The sequence below is a fragment of the Herpailurus yagouaroundi genome, unplaced genomic scaffold (genome assembly GCF_014898765.1).
Source record: "Herpailurus yagouaroundi ecotype Mexico unplaced genomic scaffold, PumYag 202, whole genome shotgun sequence".
NCBI lineage: Eukaryota > Metazoa > Chordata > Mammalia > Carnivora > Felidae > Herpailurus > Herpailurus yagouaroundi.
Genome location: NW_024412433.1, coordinates 7,538,362 through 7,559,652, shown reverse-complemented (window position 1 = coordinate 7,559,652; position 21,291 = coordinate 7,538,362). Strand labels below are relative to the sequence as shown.

Below are 21,291 nucleotides of genomic sequence, written 5' to 3'. Positions count from 1 at the left end.
CAGACACCTGGATCCCCCAGTGGGGCTGCCGCATGTGACATTCTCCCCGCACCCCACCATCCTGTGCGTGATGGGGCAGCCCTCCCTCCTCCCCCTCCCACCATGGGCGGGGCCTAGAGCCTCACGGCCACTCACAGGCCAGCCCCTGACCGCTCTTCTCTTTCTCTCATCCCTGGAGCGTCCACTCCAGACCGGAGAGCACGACTCAGTGTTGTACAGAGTGGCCCCGACCTCCATGTAAGCGTGTCCCATAGCTCCCCTCTCTTGGACACACTGAGCCCAAGGCCTGGCCTGTGATGTCTGCACTTTGAGGGGAAGTGGGTCCCAGTGTCATGCTGGAGCACAGACCAGCGGGCTTGGTGTTCTCGCCCCCACGAGCCTGGTCTGGAGCTGGACGGGAGCCTAGGCGGGACTCTGGGGGAGGGAGGAGCGGGTGGTTGGTGGGAAAGACAGAAGAGCCAGGGAGGGGGGGCAGGAAGGGACGGGAAGGTCTTCTCTAGAGTCCCCGCGGTGCTGAGGGCCTGAGCTTCCCCACAAAGGGACCCCTTCAGCCCAACCTGCTCCGGAGGCCCCTGAGGAAACCAAGACAACGGTACAGCAGTTTATTGACCAGACTTAGCGGCAAGAACAGATTGAAGGTGGGGCCTGTACAATCCACCCTGGCCAGGGGGTCTGGCTCCTTAGAGCCAAGACTGGGGACCCCAGCATCTCACCCCCACGGCCTCCTGGAGCCCAGCCCCATCCCTGCTCCGGGCCCCTCCGGAAGTGAGGGATAGCAAGAAGGCCAGGTCCTGGAGGCCTTAAGGTGGGTGGCGCCCAGAGCAGACCAGTGCCAGGTGCATGCCTGCCCCGGCAGCTGGCAGGGAGGCAATTCGTGCAGGGCGGGTGGCGAGGGCGTGCGGGCCGATGGCCAGGCTCACCACACAGAGCACTTGTGGGCAGGGTTCATGGGTGAGTCCTTGGGGCAATGGAAGGCCCGGCCAAACTCCTCGAACTGGGACACGCTGCCCAGCACCCTGGGGCAGGCAGGAGGAGAGACCCAGCAGGTGTGGGTTCCAACGGCCACTACCCCCCAGCTGCCCCTCCCCATCCCCACCTGCTCCCACCCCAGACACAAGGGGATGAGGCCCAGGCAGGCAGGCCCACCTGTAGTGCTCAGGTGCGTGCTTGTCGGTCAGCACCTGCAGGTAGATGGACTGTGACCGCCGCTTGATGCACCAGTTCTGGGCCCCATGGCGGGGAGGGGAGGGGAAGAGAGGGGAAATTGAAGCCAAGGAGTCCATTGAGCAAGCCTGGCAAACCTCCCCCCACCCCAGCACACTAGGCCTTGAGCCCTCCTCAGAACCCATGGGACCATTGCCTCTGAGGGTGGCTGATGAGAGGCAGGCCGAGAGCTATGTCCCCACCCCTGCCCACCCCCCACCTGGCCCCCACCTGGCCCACCTGGGCAAAGGCAATGAAGAAGAGCTGGTTGTGCGTGTACTTGAGCCGGTGCAGCGGGTGCTCCGGGCCATGCTCCCGCACCCACTTCTGATAGGCCTGGGGGTGACAGTGTGGAGCTGCGGTGCCCCCAGTGCGGTGACCTGACTCACCCTCCACCCAGTCAGCCCCTCACCGGCCCCTGTTCTGCACACCACCCACCATGCCGAGCCCCAGGCTCCCTGCCTTCCGCCTTTCCTGAGCTGTGCTCCCTCCTGGGAAGGCTAACCCCAGGCAGTCCTCCTTGCTCTCCCCAAAGCAGCCTGGGAGTCCCTCCTTTTCCAGGGGACCCTGTGCCAGTCACAGGCCCCGCTCCCCCAGGCCAAAGCGCCATGTGATGGGGAGGCTGGGGTGCCCACGTCCCTCGTGGAGTCCTCATCAGCCCCCATCCTTCCCCCCACAGGAACGAAGGGCCAGGCGGGGGCAGCTCACATAATAGGCCAGCTTGAGGCCGCCCATGTCCGCGATGTTCTCACCAAGTGTGTGCTTCCCATTCACCTGCCGAGAAGGGAAGGGGCCGGGGTCTGTCTGCCACCCACTGACCTTCCTCAGGCCTTGCCACCCTGGGCCCCCGCCCACACTCCCCTTCCCTTTCCCAGAGGATTTAGATGCGGCCCCGACCCCTTCGTGCCCCATATGAGTCTGCGTGAACTCCTCCACGCACCCACGTGAGTGCGCATGCACACCCTGGGCATGTGAGCTGGGCCCTGGGCACATGTGTGAACACGTGGGCACGCATGCTCCTCGTCCACGCCCAGCCGGGCCTGAGGGGCAGCAAGGGCATCTTACACGCTGGTTGTAGACGGTGAAGTTGTCATACAGGTGCACGATGCACTCCGCCTTGCGCAAGAAGCGGCTGTAGGAGGCCTCCGTCCACCAGTGCAGCAGGTTGCCTGAGCGATCATACTGGCCCCCTGTGGGCAGCAGGCAGAGTGGTGGAGACGGACTCTCATGCCCGAAGCCCCCTCTCCCACCCACCCACCCACCGGCCAATGGGGACAGAGGGGCTGTGGGGTCTCAATCCACCCAGCATCGCCTTGCCCCCCGCTGTCTGCCTTTCCCTTCCCCCGACACCCCCTCTGGCCACCCTCGGGCCTCACCCCAGTCGTCATAGCCGTGGGTCAGCTCATGTCCAATGATGGTGCCGATGCCCCCGTAGTTCAAAGACCTGGGCCCACGGCAGCAGCGTCAGGCCCCAGCCTCACCCGCCCTCCGAGAGCTCCACGCTGCTGCCTGGGCCCTGGAAGGCCCCGGTCAAGCCAGAGGTGGCCTAGGGAGGCCACAGTGGTGTCCCCACGGTCTTGGGGCACTCGTGCCTTAGAGTCCTCATACAATATGTAAAAGGTGCCAACGATACCTTTGCAGCTGCTCTGTAGGAAATAACCTCTAACAGAGCTGGGACAGGGGAAGAGACCAGGTTGGAGGAAGACATGAGGGAAACTGAGGCACCCCACCTTGGATTTGGCCTGTTTCCTCATCACTAAGCCACTTTTGAAACCCCTAAAGCAGCCTCAAACCAGGTAAGGGGGAACTCAGGACATTTAAAAGAAAGAAAGAAAGAAAAAAAAAACCTACACATTTTTCTAAATAACCAAGGATGAGGTAAGACTATGGGGACCCAGGATCTGCCACTGTCATGACCCCTGGGCCCAGCCCGGATCGGGACAGTCCAGGCAGCTTTCATGCACCCAGCAGACAGGGCTGCAGAGCTGGCTCTGGCTCATGCTGGGTTGGGTACTCACTGTGGAAAGTCAGGGTCATAGAGCGTGGGCTGCAGAATACCTGCCGGGAACACTACAGAGAGGGCGTAGTCAGCAGGAGACTGGCCCCGCCTCCAGGCCCCGCCCCTCGCGGGGCACGCCCCCTTACCCATCTGGTTCTTGTTGGGTAGATAGTAGGCATTGAGGGCCTGTGGTGGGAGCAGCCACCTGTGGAGGGAGGTGGGGGTCAGCTAGGGAGACCCACGCTCCCCCCCCACCTCCCAGCCCCCTCCTCCTTAAAAGCTACCCTAGTGACCCAGCCTGTGGCCACGCCCCACGCCTCCTCCAGGCTGAGCCTCCACCCTCACGGCCCCCACCACCACCCGCCCCGGCCCCATGACCTCTGCACCAGCATGATTTTGAGCCGGCTTGCCCCCCCCCACCCCCACCCACCCGCTCCCAGCCTCCTAGCCTTGGCTAAGGAGCCTCTCCCCATGGAACCTCCCTCCCTGATTCGCCCCGCTCTGGGCCAGGCACCCACGTGGATTTGTCCACCTCCTGCCGGATCTTCTTGACTGAGAGCTGGATGCTGAAGCGGATGCTGTTCAAGATGTTCTTGAAGTAGGTCTTCTCGTGGACCTCAAACTGCACAGGGGATGGGCAGCGCTCAGTGGCAGGCGACGGGGCATGGCCAGACCAGCGCTGGGCGGGCCCCACGTCCCCCCAGGGGCCATCAGCCGAGGGTCATGGTTCCTTCTCTTCGGTCGTGGCGGGCCTCCCTGGGGGTCTTGGCCACAGGCCGGGAGAAGCCCAGCTGGTTAGGCAGGGTGGGGCCAGAGGCAGACCCACCTCGTACTCCTTGTCCACAGCCTCGGGTTTGAGCAGGAAGTCGGGGTAGCCTACCATCACCATCATGTACTGGAGCTGCGGGCGAGAGGGCAGCCAGGGCCTCGGGAGACAGCCCCCCACCCCCCAAGGGAGAGGCTGTAGTCTAGAGGCAGGGCTCAAGGACAGGCGAGACCAGACCAGTGATGCCAGCTCCACAAAGGGCATCTCTGCCTCTTGTCTCACTCCAGCCTGGCATGCAGTAGGCACTCTATAAGTGTTCGTGGAATCTACAGATGGGAAAGGGTCCACTTCACCTTGGCCCGAGCAGCTGCCTTGGTCTCAGCATCCATCCAGTCCAACTCCTCCAGGCGCCGGCCCAAGATGTACTTGATGTCTTCCACAAGCTGCTGCACCTATAGGGCCAGGGGTCAGGGATCAAGGGTCAACCCAGGAGGCCTTAACTCTGGGCCCCCAGCACCTGGCACGAGGGATACCACTGATTCAGTACCACTTCCCAGGCCTAAGGCTTGGTCCTGAGCGCCAAGCGGGACCTTGGAGGTGGGGATCCAGGCCTGGCCCCCCTTACAAACAGCTCACAGTCTGGAAGCACAAACTGCCCCAGCAACAGTCTACCGAGCATGGCAGAGAAAGGGGGGCAGGAGCCTGAGGGGCCAGCCCTCCTGTGGCTGATAGATGAGGTAGGCTTCCTGGGGGAGGTGGCCTGGCGAGAAGTCTGGAGCTTCAGAGCGCCCCTATCTGCAAGGGAATATGTGGGCTCCCCATTCTCAGAGCAAGGCCATGGGAGGACTCTACGCCCTGCCCAGCACCTGCACCCACACCCAACCCCCAAGCCCAGGGCAGCCTGACCTTGGCCTTGCTGGCAGCTGAGAAGTGCTCATGTACAAAGAGAGCTCCAAGCGCCATGCCAAAGTGCCGGTTGGCCTGGCCCAGGCAGACACGGGCCAGCTCCTGTGGCTTGTCACTGCCCTCCATCTCCCGTGCCAGCTCGTGCAGCGCCTCTCGGAACGGTGGTGACAGGTGCTCACTCAGGACCACCACTACACGCCACACCAGGTAGTTGTGCAGGATCCTGAGGGCCAGGGGAAACGGCTGGGTGTCCACACAGGCTCATACGCAAGGGCCACCCAAGGGCTCCGTGCCACGTCACTCCAGATCCCTCGGCCTGGGGCTACACCCGGCACCCGCGCAGAAGCGGGGGTCACTCCAGATCCATGGAGCCGGAACCTGGAGTGGCCTGAGCCCCAGTCAGGGAAAAGGGCCCACACGAAGCAGGACACATCTCTGGCCCCTGAGATGAGTGCCTGATGCCGACCTGCTGTGCAGGAGGAGGGTGGGCACTCGGGGTGACTGTCTGCCTCAGGACTGGCCTTGGGGGGCCTCTGGGCAGAGACCAGGGAGGCGCTCCCCAAGGTGGCCCTGGGGCAGCAGAACTGCACCCACACCTTCCCTTTCTGGAGTCTGGACTCAGTCGGCCTCACTCTCCCCAGATGAGGAAACCGCAGCTCAGGGAGCTCACAAGCCCTGCCCAGGGTCCCAGAGAGAAGGTGGGAGAGCCACCTCTGCACCTAGGGATCTGGACTCCTATTCCAGTGCTCTTCACATGCCTCCCCAGTGTGGCTACCGGACGGAGGTGAAACGGGAATTCAAACCTTACCAAGCAGACACATCTGGGGTGCGGGTGAGGGATGTGGAGGGGCAGGTGGGGGGGGTGATCAGCAGCTGTACCTGCGGGGTGTGGAGCGGATGAGCTGGGACACCTGCTGCATGTAGTCTGTGGCCAACAGCACCACCTCCTCATCCTCCGAGAAGTCCTCCTGGAAGATCTGGTCCAGCAGCCACTTCCACTGCAGCTGTGGGGCCGAGGGTGGGGGACAGTAGGGCTGGGTGTTGCAGGGAGCACAGAGGACGGGGAGGGAGTCTGGGAGACGCACGGGAGGACACAGGAATCCATGGCGGTGGAAGGCCTCGCCCCACCCTGGGGAACAACGGCCCTGGAGTCCCAGCATCAATGCCTCCGCCCCGCGGCGGGCCGCACTCACGTGAGGGGTGATCTTCTGCAACTGCCCCAGCGTCACCTTGTTGTACATGGAGCTGACATCCCGCCGGAGGTCATCATACTCTGACACTGTGATCTGGAGGCGGAGATCAGAGTTGACAGGGCCCTGTGTAAGGGCGCCGTCCCCTCGGCCCATGGCAGTGCCCCCCCACTCACGTGGGCCCATGGCAGCCCTCCCCCGCCCCCGCTCACGTTGGCCAGCCGCTGCTCCAGCTGCAGGATCTCCTGTGCCTTCTGCTCCACAGCATCGGCCCCCAGCAGGCTGAGCAGGCGCTCCATGAACACCCGGTATGCTGCCAGGATCTGCACCAAGATGGGACATTTTGCAGGGGGGAGGGGGAGGGGAGGGTCCGTGTCAGGCCCTAGTCCATCCCTCCTGGAGCCCCAGGCCTTCCCTGCAGTCCCACCCCATGCCCCCACACCTTCTCACTCTCCTCATCCTGAGCTAAGTACAGGGTCCTCTCCGGCAGAGTGAGCCCATCCTGGTCAATCTGGGGAGAGTGACGGGGTCAGAGGTCAGAGATCAGCGGGCAACATGCCAGGTTCTTGCACACAGACTGAAGTTCCATCCAAATGCCCAGAGGACGTAGCAGACACCTCCTGTCGCAAGCCCCAGGAGCAGCACAAAAGCACATTAGCCCTCCTTCCACCCAGAGAAGTTGGTGGAAACCTCCACCCCTAATCAGTCTCCCCTGGAGATTCGGGGAGCGGAGGAGGACCCAGTCCCCCCACCCTTCCTTCTGTAAGCCTTCAACCTTCCCCACCTGTACGGGGCACTCTCGGAGCCCACACCGAGAGCCGAGGCCCCTGGCATTCTGGCCCGCACGATCCCACTGGCACACCCCTCCTTGCGTGCTCTCACAGCCTGCCACAGGACTGGGAAATTGCGGCTCCCGCGGCTCCGCTAAGCACGGCAATTACTCGAGGGAAATTACTTGCGCCCTCCTCCCGCGCTATGCGGGTGCGCGCTCCCCTCCCCTCGCCCTCCCTCCCTTTACGCATAGGTCGCCTTGCGCTGGGGGCGCTCGAGCGGGGCCGTGGCGCCCTCGGTCCCAGGCTGCTGCTGGGGTGACCGGGGAGGGGAACGCACTCACGCGGATGACGTAGCGCGAGGAATTCCTGTCGTCCAGGCTGACGGTGAGCGAGAAGAGCGCGGCGGCGCTGTACACGCCTTGGGCCTTGTACAGCAGCCGGTTGAGGTCCCAGAGCGCGGCGGCCCCCGGGCGCTCGGCGGCACCGCCCAGGTCCCAGCCCCCGCAGTCCTCGATGACTTCGAGCATGGGCTGTGGGCCGAGCCGCTCGATCTCACGCATGTCGAGGCACGAGCGGAAGAAGGCGCGCACCTTGCGCTGGGCCGCACCCCCCGGCCCACCCCCGGGCCGCGCCAGCAGGCGCCGCAGTCGCTCCTCGTTCTGCTCGCCGATGGCAGCGATGGTACCGTAGGTGAGCTTGTCGTCGGGGATGGCGTGGCGCCGCAGCCAGCCACCGCACGCGAAGGAGTAGAAATCCTGGCACGGGTCTATGCTGGCGTCCAGGTTGGCGGCCAGGAAGCGGGCGGCGCGCGCGAAGGCCTTGCGCTCCGGGCAGCCCTCGGAGCAGGCGCCGCCGCCGCCGCCCGCGGCGCCGGGACCCAGGTACTTGAGCGCCAGCATGGCGGCCAGGATGGCGCAGAGGCCGGCGGCGAACACCAGTCCCGACAGCAAGCACACCTCGCGCCGGTTCCAGCGCGGCAGCCCCGCCCGGCCCCCGGTGGCGCTGCGCCCCGCGCCCAGCGGGAAGCCGGGGGGCAGCGAGGCCCCGCGCGCTCCTCCCGTGCCGCACCGGCTCACGTATTTGACCTCCTGGAACTCGTCGTAGTGAGCCGTCATCGAATATGGGGTCTCCATGGTGCCGCTGACCCCGCCACGCAGCCCTTGGCGATCTCAGCTACAGGATGCGCGGACCGTCGGCCTCCCGGCGAACCTCCGCATGGCTCACGGGCTGCAGCTGCGGGAAGGGTAGACGCAGGTTCAGAGAGGTACTGGGCCCCCGACGGGGCCCACAAGCACGACTGGAGGGGCGCAGGCCTAGGTCCAGAGGCTGGAGGCCACCCCGTGTCTCCAACCGCTAGCGGGTCTGGGGCCTGGCCTCCCCCAGCTACTCAAGAATGAGTCAGGGGAAGGCTCAGAGTGGCCACCACCTCCCACACGCACAGTGTCGTCCTTTTTTTTAACCTAACTCCTCTCCCACTGCAAACACATGCCTGCCGCATATTTGGGAGGTCCCTGATATAAAGTAGGGGAGCAGCGTGCACGGGGGCCTCGCACACAGTAGGCCCTCAGTGAAGGACTGTTTCTCTTCCCCTTTGCCTTTCTCGTCTGCGACCTGCTACAGCGAAGGCCGGGTGGGGGAGGGGGGAAACGGAGACTGGAGAAAGGAGGTGCGGTCAAGGGCACGTCTACGCGGCCCCAGAAGCTGCACTGGAACTAGACGTTCAAGAAAGCGGCTAAAGAACCAAACTTTGTCCTCGCGGATGTCCGTAGGGCCGCCCCCAGCCCCGTCTTCTATTCGGTGGCCATAATGCCACCAGCCCCTTTCCCAAGCGGTGCGCTCCAACCGGCCCCGCGTCGGAGAGAAACCCCGACGGCCTTAAGAAACTGGAACCGGTTCCGTCCCCCGCCCCTCCGTCCCCGCCCTGGGCCACTCCTGGCTTCAACAGGTTTTCCTCAGAACCCAAACTTGAGTGAAGTTTCACCCCCGGCGCGGAGCGAGCTGACCCCAAGCGCCCCATACTCTGGGCGCGGAGCCTCGCCGCGCAGTCCGCGGAGCCGGAGAGCCGAGCCCGGGAGTCGCAGCCGCAGCCGGAGCCGGAGCTGCGAGGACACAGACAAAGCCTGGAGGCTCGGCGCAGCGGCGGCGGCGGCGGCGGATGTGGCCGCGTTGCTGGCCGCGGCGGCAGCGGACTCGGATGCCACTTACCCGGCAGGTGCGCGCCCGGGCCGAGCTGGAACTGAGCGGGTCGAGCCCGGGCCGGAGCCGGAGCCGGAGCCGGAGCGGAGCCGGGCGGGCGGGAGCTCTCTCCGTGCGCCCGCCGCCTCCTCTGCCGGCGCGCCGCGCAGCCCGCCGGCCCCGAGGGAGGGGGCGCGCCGGCGGCTCCACCCTCCTCCGCCCGCCCCCCGCGCCCCCTCCTTCTTCCACCCTTCATCCCAGCTACCTGTCAGCTCGGTGGCAGCTCGGGGGCGGGGACGGCGGCTGCGGGACACGCTTCCGAAGGTCTTGCGCAGGCTCCGGGATCGGGGATTCCAGGTACAACTGTGTCCCGGGAAGAGTGAGGGCGCCTGCTATTCCCAGGAAAGGGTTCCCCTTTGATCTGATGCCCCCACTCCCGCCGGCCCGAAAAGGGCTCAAGCTGGAGATCAGGAGGTGCGTGGATCGTCCCAGCCGAGCCCACAGGACTGGAGACCGCCCGGGGAGAACTCCCAGAAAGACTATGGGGTGTGCTGAAATAGCTCCTGCACGCTCCTGGCAAGGTGCCTGGCACTGAGCAGGCTTCAATACGTGGTCTTTCTGGTCTTCTCCCTTAGCCCTGACCTTACCCATGCCTCGTGGGAGGGCGTCTGGGGTTTTGGTTGGCCATGCAACCAGGAAGGGGGCCTCAGGGCTGAAACTGCACCCTTCCCCCAATCCTTGGCTGGCCTCTGCCCCCACTGCTCTGGAAGTCCCTGGCCAGGAAGAGAGAAAAGGACTGGAGAGTCTTGCGTGAGCCCCTCCCCTCTGAGAACAGGAGGGAGGCTGCTCTGCCCAGCAGCCCTTGTCCTCAGATGTAGGCCTCAGGCCCCTGCCATGTGGACTGGTGGAGGGAGGGGACTGGCTGGGGGGGGGGGGGGGGGGGGGGGGGGGTTCCCCCCCACCTTCTTCCCTTACAACTTGCTTTTTTAATGTGGGACCTCCCTCTCACGGCCCCCAGCCCCTGAAACAGGGTCCGCTTCTGCCTGGCTCACCACAGTACCCTCAGGCCCTGGCCATGTGAGGCACAGGGATCTCGGGGCCTCTTGGACCAATGCTACTGTCTCTCGAGTCTCTCTGCTTTCTCATTTCCTATCACAGGACCCTGCAAGGCACCAGTGCTCCCAGACCTGCCAGTTCCAGCCTGTAGGACTGGCCTCAACAGCGAGACAGTCCAAGACTGCCATGGAGCCCCAGCTGATAACACCGACAAGACAAGGGCTCAAAGGACCCATCACCTTGTCCCCTCCCTGGGGCTTTTCAGCAGCCTGGGTCCTGGGCCCCTGGCCCTGAGTGGCCTCCTCTGCCCCCATGCTGCCTCTCCTGTGTCTGTCCATCCATCCGTCTCTATACCACTGCTCTGGATACTCTCTGCCTCCACCTCCGGCCATCCCAGGGTCCTCCTCTGCCCCACGCATTCTTCTTGGGTCCAATTAATTCTACTGAGGAGAGGTGGAATTATGTAAAATGTGGTGATTCCGTAAGGGAGGAGGGGAGGGCAGGGCGGTGGCAAAGTGGTTCTTTGTGCTTTTAATCTGCATTTTTTCCCTCAACGTTCCGTCTCCAGGAGGATAATTTTCCAGCCTTTTCAGGCCCTGATTGGTATCATTTCTCCAGCAATGACAGCTTTTATTTTCCCTGAAATGAATGCCGTGAAATTTCCAAGAAATATAAAAATGGATATTGTCTCAGGGAGCCGACTCTCTTCCGACAGAAAGGCACAAAGCAAACAGGCTTCCCTGGGGACCCTGCTGTGCCAGCCACTAGGGGGTGGGGGACCTGAGCCCTCAGCCCCTCCTCCCTGCCAGGTCAGCTCTCTGTTGGACCCCCTCCTGGCCATCCCTCTCCCAGACTCCCAGCTGCCATTGATCTGTTCCTCTGCCTCCCCGCTCTCGGCCAGGCCACCCTACCTGCCTGCCTCACTCCATCTTGCCTGCTCTGTTCAGCACCGCACCCCCCACAGGACACCCAACCTCAGAGACTCCCACGACAACCCAGCCCCTGAGCAAGGTAACCAGGACCCTCCAGAGTGGCCTGGGGATTGGGCCCGTGAGCGCTCAGTCCTAGACCCCCTATACAGCCCACCAGCAAAGAGCAACCAGGCCCTTTGCTTCTTTGCCCTTTGTCCCTTCTCAGAAAGAGAAGCTGAGTGCAAGTGGGGGAGGACACCAAGGGTCTAGCCTCCAGCTCCCGTGCACTCTCCTTGAGGCATCCAGTTCCAGCTCCCCTCCCCCCCCCCCCCCCCCCCCCACCAGATTGTCAAGGTGACCTCCTGACTGAGGAGCAAGAGAATGACAGGACACAGCAGCACCCAGCCAAGCCCGGAGCCAGGCAACGGACGCCCAGCTTGGGGGCCGGGGAGGCAGGAGCTGGGGAGCATCTGCCCCCAGAGCCGCCTTGGAGAGAGAAGGGCTGAGGGTGTGCAAGGAGCAGAGGGGAGGGGTGCGGGTCGGTCCTGAAACCCTCACTTCAGCCCCTTCCCTGACCGAAGACCAGATCCCAGCCCACTCCTCCTGGGTGGGCATCACCAGGTCTGGGTTCCGGGGAAGGGTTCGCAAAGACTGCCCACCTCCTGGGGACCACGGTGGTCCCACCAGTGATACATCTGTTGAGCCTTCACTAAGTGAGGGGCAAAATGCTCCACTCCAAGGGGGCTGCCAACTGAAGCCAGGCCTGGGTCAGCCTGGAGCCCAGCCGTGATCAGAACCGTCGCGGCGCCCCTCTGGCCTGCATGTAAGTGGGGATAGACTGGGCCTGCCACTCCAGTACACAGGCCTAGGAGCCCCTACCCCTGCCTGTGCTCTGCGAGATGCCCCCCACCCCCCGCCTCCACCCTGCCCACCCAGCTCCCCCTCTCCACCACAGACAGCTCTGCAGTATCTTCTGTGTCCTGGAAAACGCCCCCCAGCCAGCTTCCTGTCCTCTGCCCAGCCTCCCAGTGCTCACCCCATCTATTATTCACAGCACAAAATGGATTTTTAATTTGAGAAATGAAATGACTCTCCCAAGTGGCCAGGGTGGCGGGGAGGGGGCGGGGGAAGGCCAGAGCCTCTAGACGGCCACCACAGTGCTGACTCAGACTCTTGTGGGAAAGCTGGGCGCCCACAGCAGACCTGGGGGACCCCAGAGGCCCACATGACCCATCACCCAGCTGCTACCTTCATTCTGCCCTGTCGCAGTGACTCCATGGTGTGAGGGGGTGCCTATCTTTCCTGCCTGAGCTCCCAGTCGGGTATGCTTTTGGCCAGAGAGAGGGGTAGGGAGGGCTGGACCTGCACCCCACTTATTTCAGATGTTTGGACCTCAAGGCACCTCAAAAAGCACTTGGACCTCAAAAAGCACTTGGGCTTTTTGGCCTGGTGTAGCTCCTCCCCAAACCGCCTGGCCCTCACTAAGCTGGGCTCAAGAATCACCCCCATGCAGACCCCTAGCTGAGCTTCTCTGCTAGGTACCAACACCATGGCATGCCCACTCCAACCTGGACAGCTGCCCAGCCTCCACGGGCCGCAGGCTCCCGGTGACCCTCCTCACCTCTCACGATAGAACTCACATACCTAGTGTGCCCACGAGGCAGTGACCTCTTCCCACCCTTCTCTGCCCTTCCTGCTCTGTCTCCCCACCTCCACCCTCTCTCTTTTTCTGGTCACTCTGACCTAGTTTCATTTCCTGGAACTTAGCTGCCTCTCATGCACCTCAGGGCCTTAGCACTTGCTGTCCTGCTACTGAAACACCCTTCTCCCGTCACCTCTTCCGTTAGCCAATTGCCACTCATCTTCTTGAGATGTCAGCCTCCCTTGTCTGGTTGGGTGCTATGTCTGCAGGCTGGGGCCCCCCACCTACAAACCTGCCCAGGCTCTCAGAGCCTCCACATGCTTCTCCTTGGCCCTGGGACCCATCAGATGACAAGAGGGGGCCGCTCCTCCCCCCCCACCCCCACACACACACCCGATGCTCCCTTCACCTGTTCTCCCACTACCTGGTCTGTCCCACGATGCACAGACTCTTCTCTGGGGTCACCTACCAACCTCTGGATCTGTTTTTTCCTTTTCTTAAAAGAAATGTATAAGTACATTCTTGTTTTAAAAGACTTAAACTACACAAATGGGCAGAAGGCAAATGTGAAATCCCTCCTCCATACCTGTCGCCCTCCCAGGCCTCCCCCACATAAGCCCCTCATTTCAGCCTCCAGGCCCTCCTGGGCATCACTCTATTTCTTTAAATGAATGGGACACCGCAGATGTGAGGGTTAGCACCCTGCACCCACTGGCCCGCAGCACCACTTCCCACCCAGCCGTCCTCAGGGTCACATCCCCAACGGAAGGACGCAGGTTGTCTAGGACGCACAACCCGTCTGGTCATCAGAGACTGAGGCCTTCCATGGCTCCCGGCCTCTCACCCACCCCCTGGGCCCACCCTGCCCCGGCTCCAGCTCCTCTCCGTCACCAGAAGGCTGTCCCAGCTGGTGGCATGGCTCCCCACTCATCCTCCAGCCATAGGTCCTCCCAGCACCTGCCTGCCCCAAGGGCTCACTGTGCTCCAAGACGAGCTCATCTTTAATTTCTCCTCCTCCCCCTCCACATTCTGTGCATCAGGGACGGTCCCGTCTCAGCCTTGGAAAGCCTCCTTACCTCTTCCTCTCCTTCCCATCCAACCTGTCTCAGTTCTAGTCCTCAGCTCTCCTGTCCTTGCTGGAGGAAAGTGGCGTCTTCCTTCTGCTTGCTCACCAGGTGCTGCTCTGTCCTGCCCATTCCCGCCCCACACCCTCTGTGACCCCTCGTTGCGGTTTCCGAGGCCTCCTCGGTCTGGCCTCAGACCCCCTTCCAGCCTCCTGGCTCATGCTCCCCTAAATGTCCCTCCTTTCCAAGGGATTGAACCCCCACTTCTGTGCCTTTGTTCTAGCCATCCCCTCAGCCTGAATACCCCATCCCCAGCCCTCCTGTCCTTCATCAGTCCCCTCTTCAGGATCCCCTGATAGTCCCCCTGGCTGGGCAGGTCCCTACCTGAAGGAGCCTGCCCGAGAGTCTCTCCTTGCCGGAGAGGTCTGTGCCCCTATGTGCCCAGCCCAGAACCTGGGGCATGGACTGGGCTGGATGGAGCAGGCCCATGCCCCAATCCACAGGGAGGTCCTAGCCAGGTCCTATGCCCAGCCCCACTGCATCCCTGTGAGCCCCTCTGTCTCCTTCCCTCCACAGCTCTGCTCTCCTACAAGGGACAGTTAGTGGCCTCGGCCACTCCCAGTGCTGTGGCTGGAACCCCCATAATAAAACACGTGGAACCCTCCTAAGTGCCAAGCTCTGTGCCAAGCATTCCGCCTGCTTTACCACACTGAGTCTTAGAAACCCCCTGGGGGCCCCATCACTGACCCCAGTGCACACATAGGAAAATGAAAAGCAGACACGGAAAGAAAGGTGCTCCAGTTCACCCAGCTCACAGCCCTGAAGTTGACCTTTGAACCTATCTGCTGCATTCAGTATGTTGGGGGCACGCACACTACCAGCTGGGAGATGAAGGGACAGGCAGGGCACTTAGAACCCGAGTGAAGGCCCAGCTGTGATCTCAGCCCAGGAACTGTGCTGGGTGGGAGGTGCTGAATCCAGGGGACCAGGCAGGTGCCAAGGTGGCTTTGGCCAGAGACCTCAGGAAGAAACTCAGGGCCTGCAGCCAGGCCCTTGGCCTCCCTTCCAGATGTCCCCACCTTCAAGGGCTCTTCCTGGATGTCCCTGTCTGAAGCACCCAGTTGTTTTCTCTCTGTTGCCCTGGGTACATCTTGTACAGCATTTGTCCCCACCTGACGTTATCTATGACTTGGCATTCTCATGGTCTCTCTTCCTTAGCTGTGGGGACCCTGGATTTTTCCCATCACCTTGTCCTTGCCCGAGTGTCAAGACCTTGACCACAATGCAGTTGGGGGGGGAAGCCAGATTGACAGAGTCAAAGCAGAGTGGTGGCAGCGGGGGGCAGGGAAGAAAGGGAGTAGAGAGTCTGAGGCCTGTGGGTCTCTGGTTCTGACAACCAGGCCCCTTAGGTTTACTGTTTGATGGACAGGCCATGACAGGGAGCTGGTCTCCTACTACAAGATGCAAATAGGGGGCCTGGGTGGCTCAGTCAGTTAGGCGTCCCACTCTTGATTTCAGTTCAGGTCATGATCTCAGTTTGTGGGTTCGAGCCCTGCCTCAGGCTCTGTGCTGTCAGTGCAGAGCCTGCTTAGGATTCTCTCTCTCTCTCCCTCTTTCTCTGCCCCTCACCTGTACTCTCTCTCTCTTTCTCTTTCTCTCTCAAAATAAATAAACTAAAAAAAAAAAAAAAAAAAAAAAAAAGATGCAAAAAAAGCCACAAGTGTTTGGGGCATATAGGAAGGTAGGCCCCAGAGCCTGGGGTACTTCCTGTCGGGATTGCCAAGGGCCCATCGCCTGGGACTGCAAGAAAGGGGGTGGGCTGGAGCTGGGCAGAGCCCAGAAAAGCCAGCAGGACCTGAAGGACCTCTTCCTTGCTTCACAGGGTCACTGGGCCGAGCTCCCCTCCCCCAGCACTCCATCATCATTTCAAGTGATTGGAACCGAAGGGGATCGTTAGCTAATTAAAGCCGAGGCCACTAATTGCCCCTTGTAGGAGAGCAGGGCTGTGGAGGGAAGGAGACAGAGGGGCTCAGAGGGACGCAGCGGGGCCGGGCATAGGGCCCGGCTAGGGCCTCCCTGCAGACTGTGTTTTGGAGGGGGCCCTGTCGCAGACTCCCTGAAGTGGAATTGTGGGATAGAGGACAAGAGTGCCCGAATCAGAGTTCCCATTGAACACCCGCGTGTCACGGGGAACACCCGTGCCCACCTCTATCCACAGCCAGCCACCCAGAGCTGTGGGCTGAGGTGGTGAGTGGCACAAAGCCCCCACAGACACCCCATGGATGCAGCGACAGGCCAGATCTGAGGACAGCCAGCAGAACCCAGGGGCCCCAGCCCCACACTGGCCCCCCAAGCAGGAAGCCTGGCTGCCAATCTCTGCCTCCCCGCCTCCCCTCGCAGAGATGCCAGCTGCTGGTATACATCCACACGTTCGACAGTACCAGCCTCACCTGGGGCTGCCCAGAGCCCAGCACCAAGCTCCCCCCCACCCCACCCCCACCCCAGCAGGATGTTCCAGGACCTCCCATAGAAACTACCAAAGATGGTTATTCATTTTCCGTTGCCGTGTAACAAACTTCCACAAACGTAGCAACTTAAAACAGCAAATTTATGATCTCAGGTTGTGTCGGTCAGAAGTCCAGGCTCCACGAGGCTGGGTTCTCCGCTCGGGGCCTCACTGGGCTGAAGTCGGGGTTGGTGGGGGCTGAGGCTTCTCTTCCAAACTCACTGGGGGAGCCAGAATCGGCATAGAATGAAGGCGTCCCTTCTTTAGTGGCTATTAACTGGGGGCTGTTCTCAGCGACTAGAACTCAGCTGCACCCCTCGCCTTGTGGCCCCTCCACCTCCAAAGTCATCATTGGACAGTCTCCTTGGCACTGAATCCTTGTCATGCTTCGAATCTGTCTTCCTCACCTCCACCAGCCAGAGAAACTCCTTTAAAGGGCCCGAGTAATGAGGTTAGGGTTAAGTTCAACTAATTCGGAATCTTAGTAACAACTGCAAAATCCCTTCATAACAGTACCTGGATTTGTGTTGAACGATGGGGAAAGTGTGCACATACACTAGGGGCCAGGAAAACCGGGGGGCATCTTAGAATTCTGCCTCCCACAAAGGAGCAAAGAGCAAAGGTAAAAAAAAAAATTTGTCCTGTTTAATCCTCAGAGCAATTCTGGGTGTAGATGCTACTATATCTCCATTTTACAGAGGCAGAACCTGAGGCCCTGAAGTTAGGTGACAGTCGCAAAGTCACACAGCTGGTAAGTGGCCAAGCTAGGATACTAGGGTAACACAAGGTCTGATCCAGGCCTTACCGTGTGTTCTTGGGAAAGTGCATAACTTTCGTTTTCTCGTGAAACCAAAGGTTCTGAGGCCCATTCCCCACCAACCAGGAAGCCAGATTCCAAGGCCCACAGGGGATCAGGGGGCTCAGGCCCGGCCCCTCCTCAGCCAATGGGCAGGAGGTGTGCCTGATGGGCACTCGTGGTAACCAATGAGATGAGGCGGGGCTGGGGTCTCTGATGTCAGCCATCTAATTGCGGCCATTCTGGCTTCCGCAACCCAAAGACATAATATTACCCGGCACGGAGACTTATGGTTGCCAGGGGGCCCCTGACAGCCACAGGAACCCCAAGATTAATGGCCAGGAAATTGCTGTTCACCCGAGCGGGTTGGGCCCCTTAGAGCACAGAATAGGGGCTTTCAGACCTTTGCCCAGGGGTGAGGGTGTGTGTTGGGGGGGTGCCTCTCCCACCTCTAAACTCGGGCTCGCCCCTCTCAGGGGCAGGCTCCCCCCTCTCAGGGGCAGGCTCCCGTGGGCTACAGCTCTGGAGGGGGAAGGGACCGCAGAGGCGGCTGTGGCAGCCCTCTCCCCCCCCCCATGAGGAGGACTATCAGTCAGCCTTGGCGCAGCCCCCCCCCCCCCCAGAATCAGCCTCCCCCGCCCCCCGCCCCCGCCCCCATGCTTGAGCGGCCTCCCTCAGTAATGGGGCTTAATCATAACATGCATTAGCTAGGGCCTGCTGCCTGCAATTACCTCTTCAATCAGCCACCCACCACCACTGCCGCCCCCAGCCTCAGGCCACCTGTGGGGACACACCCCTCCCCAGCCCTCCCCGGCCCCCTCCCCAAATGCAGCACAGGGGCTGCAGGCTGTGCCCACGGACCAAGAAGTGACCCCTCCGGCCGCAGTGGTCTGGGAAGGGGGAGGCCAGTGGACAGAGAGCTTCAGCTCAGGGTCACAGGCAATTATTTTAAAAGCCTGTTGAAAACCGTGCCGGTTCCCAGTGCAGAGGGCTCATCCTGAGGGTTGCGCTGCCCCAGGTTGAGGACACGCTTGCATGCACACCCAAGTGGTCACACACACACACACACACACACACACACACACACAGATGGGCATGTACCAGGGCACATGTGGACCCTGAAGATATGGGTACTGGCTGTCTCCAAGGTGCAGACGCACAGGGAGGCCCCACCTGAGTGACCAGCCCTCGGCCATCGGGGTGCTTCCCTGCACAGCTCCCCTCTGCCCTGTCCCTAGCACAGACCCACTCATGTCCCGTGGCTCCCCATCCCCAGACCTGGGGCACAGGGGCCCTGAGCTGAATCAGAGGACTTCCTATGCCTTCCTGCCTCAGAGCCGGGGTGGCGGCTGGAGAAAAGGGGGAGAAAGACCTGGCGGGGACAGTGGAGGAGGGGACTGCTGTTGTGCGGTGATTCTCTCTAATTGCTGTTTTGCTGAGAGGTAATTAAAATCCCTTTTTATTTCACACGTCAGAGCCCTCACCAGCCTGTGGAGAGGGCGCAGGGGGAGGCCAGGAGGTGGGGGCACTAGAGGGCCGGGCTGCCTGGCACAGGGAGGGGACGGGGAGGTGGCCCTTCTGAGCCCAGGCGGCCAGCCCAGCCCACCTGCCAAGAGGCCCCATGGCGGGAGTCCCCAACCCAGCCCCTCCCCCAGCGGTGAGCACCTGGGGTCTAGTGCTGGCCAGGATCTGCGCGGCCCGCTGCAGCCAAAGAGGCCATGAGAATGAAGTCAGTGGCATCTCCAGAGTGCCTCCTACATGCCGGGCATTTTGCTGAGCTGCCAACTTGCAGAAGTGTTGCAAAAATCACTACTCGGTGGGTACCACTGTCATCCCATGTGTATGAAGCGGAGACTCAGATCAAGAAACAGCAAGACCCCCGGCCTGTAGGTGCTGGAACTGGATTTGAACTGGTCTGACCCCAAACTCAGAAGCACCGTGTCAACCCACCCACTCCAGCCCACACAACTGTCCCTTCCTACAGAGCCCACCTTGTTCCACGGCCCTGCCCTGCCCCTCCTCAGAGCCCTTGCCCAGGCCCATGCACCTGTACCTTGCCTGCCACTCTGGACTCCACGGTCCCCTGCTGACAGGTCCTCTGGGGCAGGAGAGCCGGGGTTTGCCCTGTCCCTCAGGACCTGTGGACATGCTCCAGATGCCTGGCAGGGCCAAGAGGCCGTGGCCAGACCAGAGCCGAGCCCAGTGCCCAGCCAGAGTCAGGGCGGAAAGGAGCAAGGCCCCCGCCTTCCCCTGAGCTGGCCGGGGACATGGGTGGGGCAGGTGAAAGCACCCCTCTGCACTGGACCCCCTTTCTCTCTCCTGTTCTTCCCCTTCCCTTGGACCTGGAGTTGCATCACCCTGTCCTCTTCATCCTCCCCTTCTCCACCCCACCCACACCACCATCACCACCCACCATCATCGCCATCAGCATCGCCATCATCAACGTCATCATCAAGTACTTGCCACTCTGCCTGATGTGTGTGGGGAGTGGGGGTGGGGGACGTTGGGGACTGCAGAGGAAGGACCAAAGGGGTCCCGAGACCCACTAGCAGTTACCTCAGCCTCTCAAGGGCAGGCATGGAGACCCCTGTTGTCCATGTAGCTCAGCGCAATGACATATCTATACACAACTAGATGCAGAAAGGGAGGGAGGGCAGAGGCACAGATTAGGGGGACTTTCTTGGGTCTGCAGAGCGAGGCGGGGTGATCTCTACTGCGTGGAGCAGCCAGGCCTGGGGGTACGGAAGGGTCTTTTCATCTTGTATCCCCAGTGCACAGTGCTGGCATTAGGAGGTACTTAACGTTTAAGGGATGAAAGAATGAATGAAAACATTTTCAGGATTAAAACTGTCCCTTAATAGGACATGACACCCAGTGAGGTAGCCCCCCATCACTAGAGCAATAGGATTAAAACCTCAGGCTCTGGTGTCAGACTAATCTGGATTAAAAGCCAGAGCTACCATTTCCTAGCTGTGCACAGGTCACTGGGCCTCTTTAAGCCTCAGTTTCCTTACCCAAAAGCGGAGCCAAGTATCTGTCTGAGACCCTGAACAAGGAGGTCAGGGGAGAGCCTGGTCCCATGACCAAGCCCCCAGCCTGGAGAGTGGCTCAGGTGGGCAGCTCCTGTCTAAGCACCCCCAGGAGGGAAGGCGAGGGCCAGCCAGAAGCTCTGAACCTCTCTCTCCCCCGTCCTCTTCCAGGCATCCAGTGACCTCCTCCCCACACCTCATTTCTCTCCACCGAGGAGCAGCTGGGCATAGCTGATCCCAACAAGACCAACTTCCCGGCCCGCTGCCCAGTGCGGTGAGACACCCCCTTGGGTCAGGGCCAGGAGACGGGACAGAGGGCAGAGACTTCAGGAGCAAGGCTCCTGAGGTATCTGGGGGTCACTGGGACACCCAGGATGGGGGCTCCATGGAGGCCAGTGGAATTTCACGCCAGACATAGGTCCTCTCCCTGAGGCACACTGAGCCACCTTGCCCCAGCCCTTTTTGTCTCTGAGCCTCATTTTCCTCATCTGGAACATGGGAATATTTACAGGACCGACCTCTCAGGTATGTTGTGATGTTGTGAAAGCCCCCAGCAGTAAGTCTGGCATAGACTAGGGCCATACACACGCGCGCACACACGCGCGCACACACACACTGGCGGCTGACCATTCCCTGGGCGTTGCTGGCGTCTCTGGGGAGCCCTGGAGCCCCCTCCCTCCAGCCCTCTTGGCACATCTGTGGCAGGCAGTACACACGGCTCCCCGCTCCTGTCAATGTTCCCTGCCGGCTAATGGGCCAATTTTTTAGCATTACGGAGATTTGGCCAATTTGGCAGCCCTGAAAGAGGCGCAGAGAGTGAACCGTTGCCTGGGGGCGGGGCGGGGTGTGGAAGCAAGGAGGGCCGGGGAGAGGGCCTTGGGAAGGGGAGGGGGCTGCGGGCAGCCCACTTCTCAGTCGGCTCCCCGCCGGGCCCCTCCAAGTCCTGGGCAAGTGGGGTGGAGCCAGGGGGCGGGCCTCTCGCCCTCCGCTCGCCCTCCTCCCACCCCTGCATAGGCCCCGTGCTATGCACTTTGCATATATTTTCTTTTAATCCTCCAATAACCCTATGCGGCCAGTTCTATTATTTGCTCCAGCCTTCCTGGTGTGGAACTCGGGCTCAGAGCTTGCCCAAGGTCACAAAGCCAGGAACTGATGGAGCTGAATGTGAGCCGAGGCTGAAAGCCAGGCCTTTTAACCATGAGTGAGATCAGTTTTTAGCTAAAGGTGCAGAGTTAGGCCAGGACACCTTTCCCCCACCCCATGCACCCCCCCCCC

At 61.6% G+C, this 21,291-nt stretch overlaps 1 protein-coding gene and 1 long non-coding RNA gene across 4 annotated transcripts; one reads left to right on the top strand and one right to left on the bottom strand.

The window, feature by feature from the left end:
- Nucleotides 1-588: 588 nt before the first annotated feature.
- Nucleotides 589-9,346, bottom strand: ECEL1 (endothelin converting enzyme like 1). Of its 3 annotated transcripts, none has more exons than XM_040450685.1 (18): nt 9,278-9,346; nt 7,179-8,070; nt 6,507-6,575; nt 6,277-6,387; nt 6,068-6,160; nt 5,754-5,878; nt 4,875-5,097; nt 4,322-4,420; nt 4,029-4,103; nt 3,721-3,824; nt 3,349-3,407; nt 3,222-3,273; nt 2,580-2,647; nt 2,269-2,393; nt 1,912-1,977; nt 1,444-1,539; nt 1,147-1,223; nt 589-1,016 (listed from the first exon to the last, which is right to left on the bottom strand). In XM_040450685.1, exons 2-18 carry the CDS (start codon nt 7,968-7,970, stop codon nt 917-919), a joined length of 2,334 nt encoding a protein of 777 aa, XP_040306619.1. In that variant the 5' UTR covers nt 7,971-8,070; nt 9,278-9,346; the 3' UTR covers nt 589-916. The 3 variants fall into 3 exon arrangements, with proteins under 3 accessions (XP_040306619.1, XP_040306618.1, XP_040306620.1); XM_040450684.1 differs by lacking the exon at nt 9,278-9,346 and adding an exon at nt 9,043-9,136; XM_040450686.1 differs by lacking the exon at nt 9,278-9,346 and adding an exon at nt 9,043-9,141 and having other exon boundaries at nt 901-1,016; nt 1,444-1,559.
- Nucleotides 9,269-11,491, top strand: LOC121014425 (uncharacterized). Its single transcript, XR_005783208.1, has 4 exons — nt 9,269-9,369; nt 10,171-10,877; nt 10,970-11,079; nt 11,334-11,491. It is a non-coding gene; the product is annotated as an uncharacterized LOC121014425 (long non-coding RNA).
- The last annotated feature ends 9,800 nt before the right edge of the window (nt 11,492-21,291 follow it).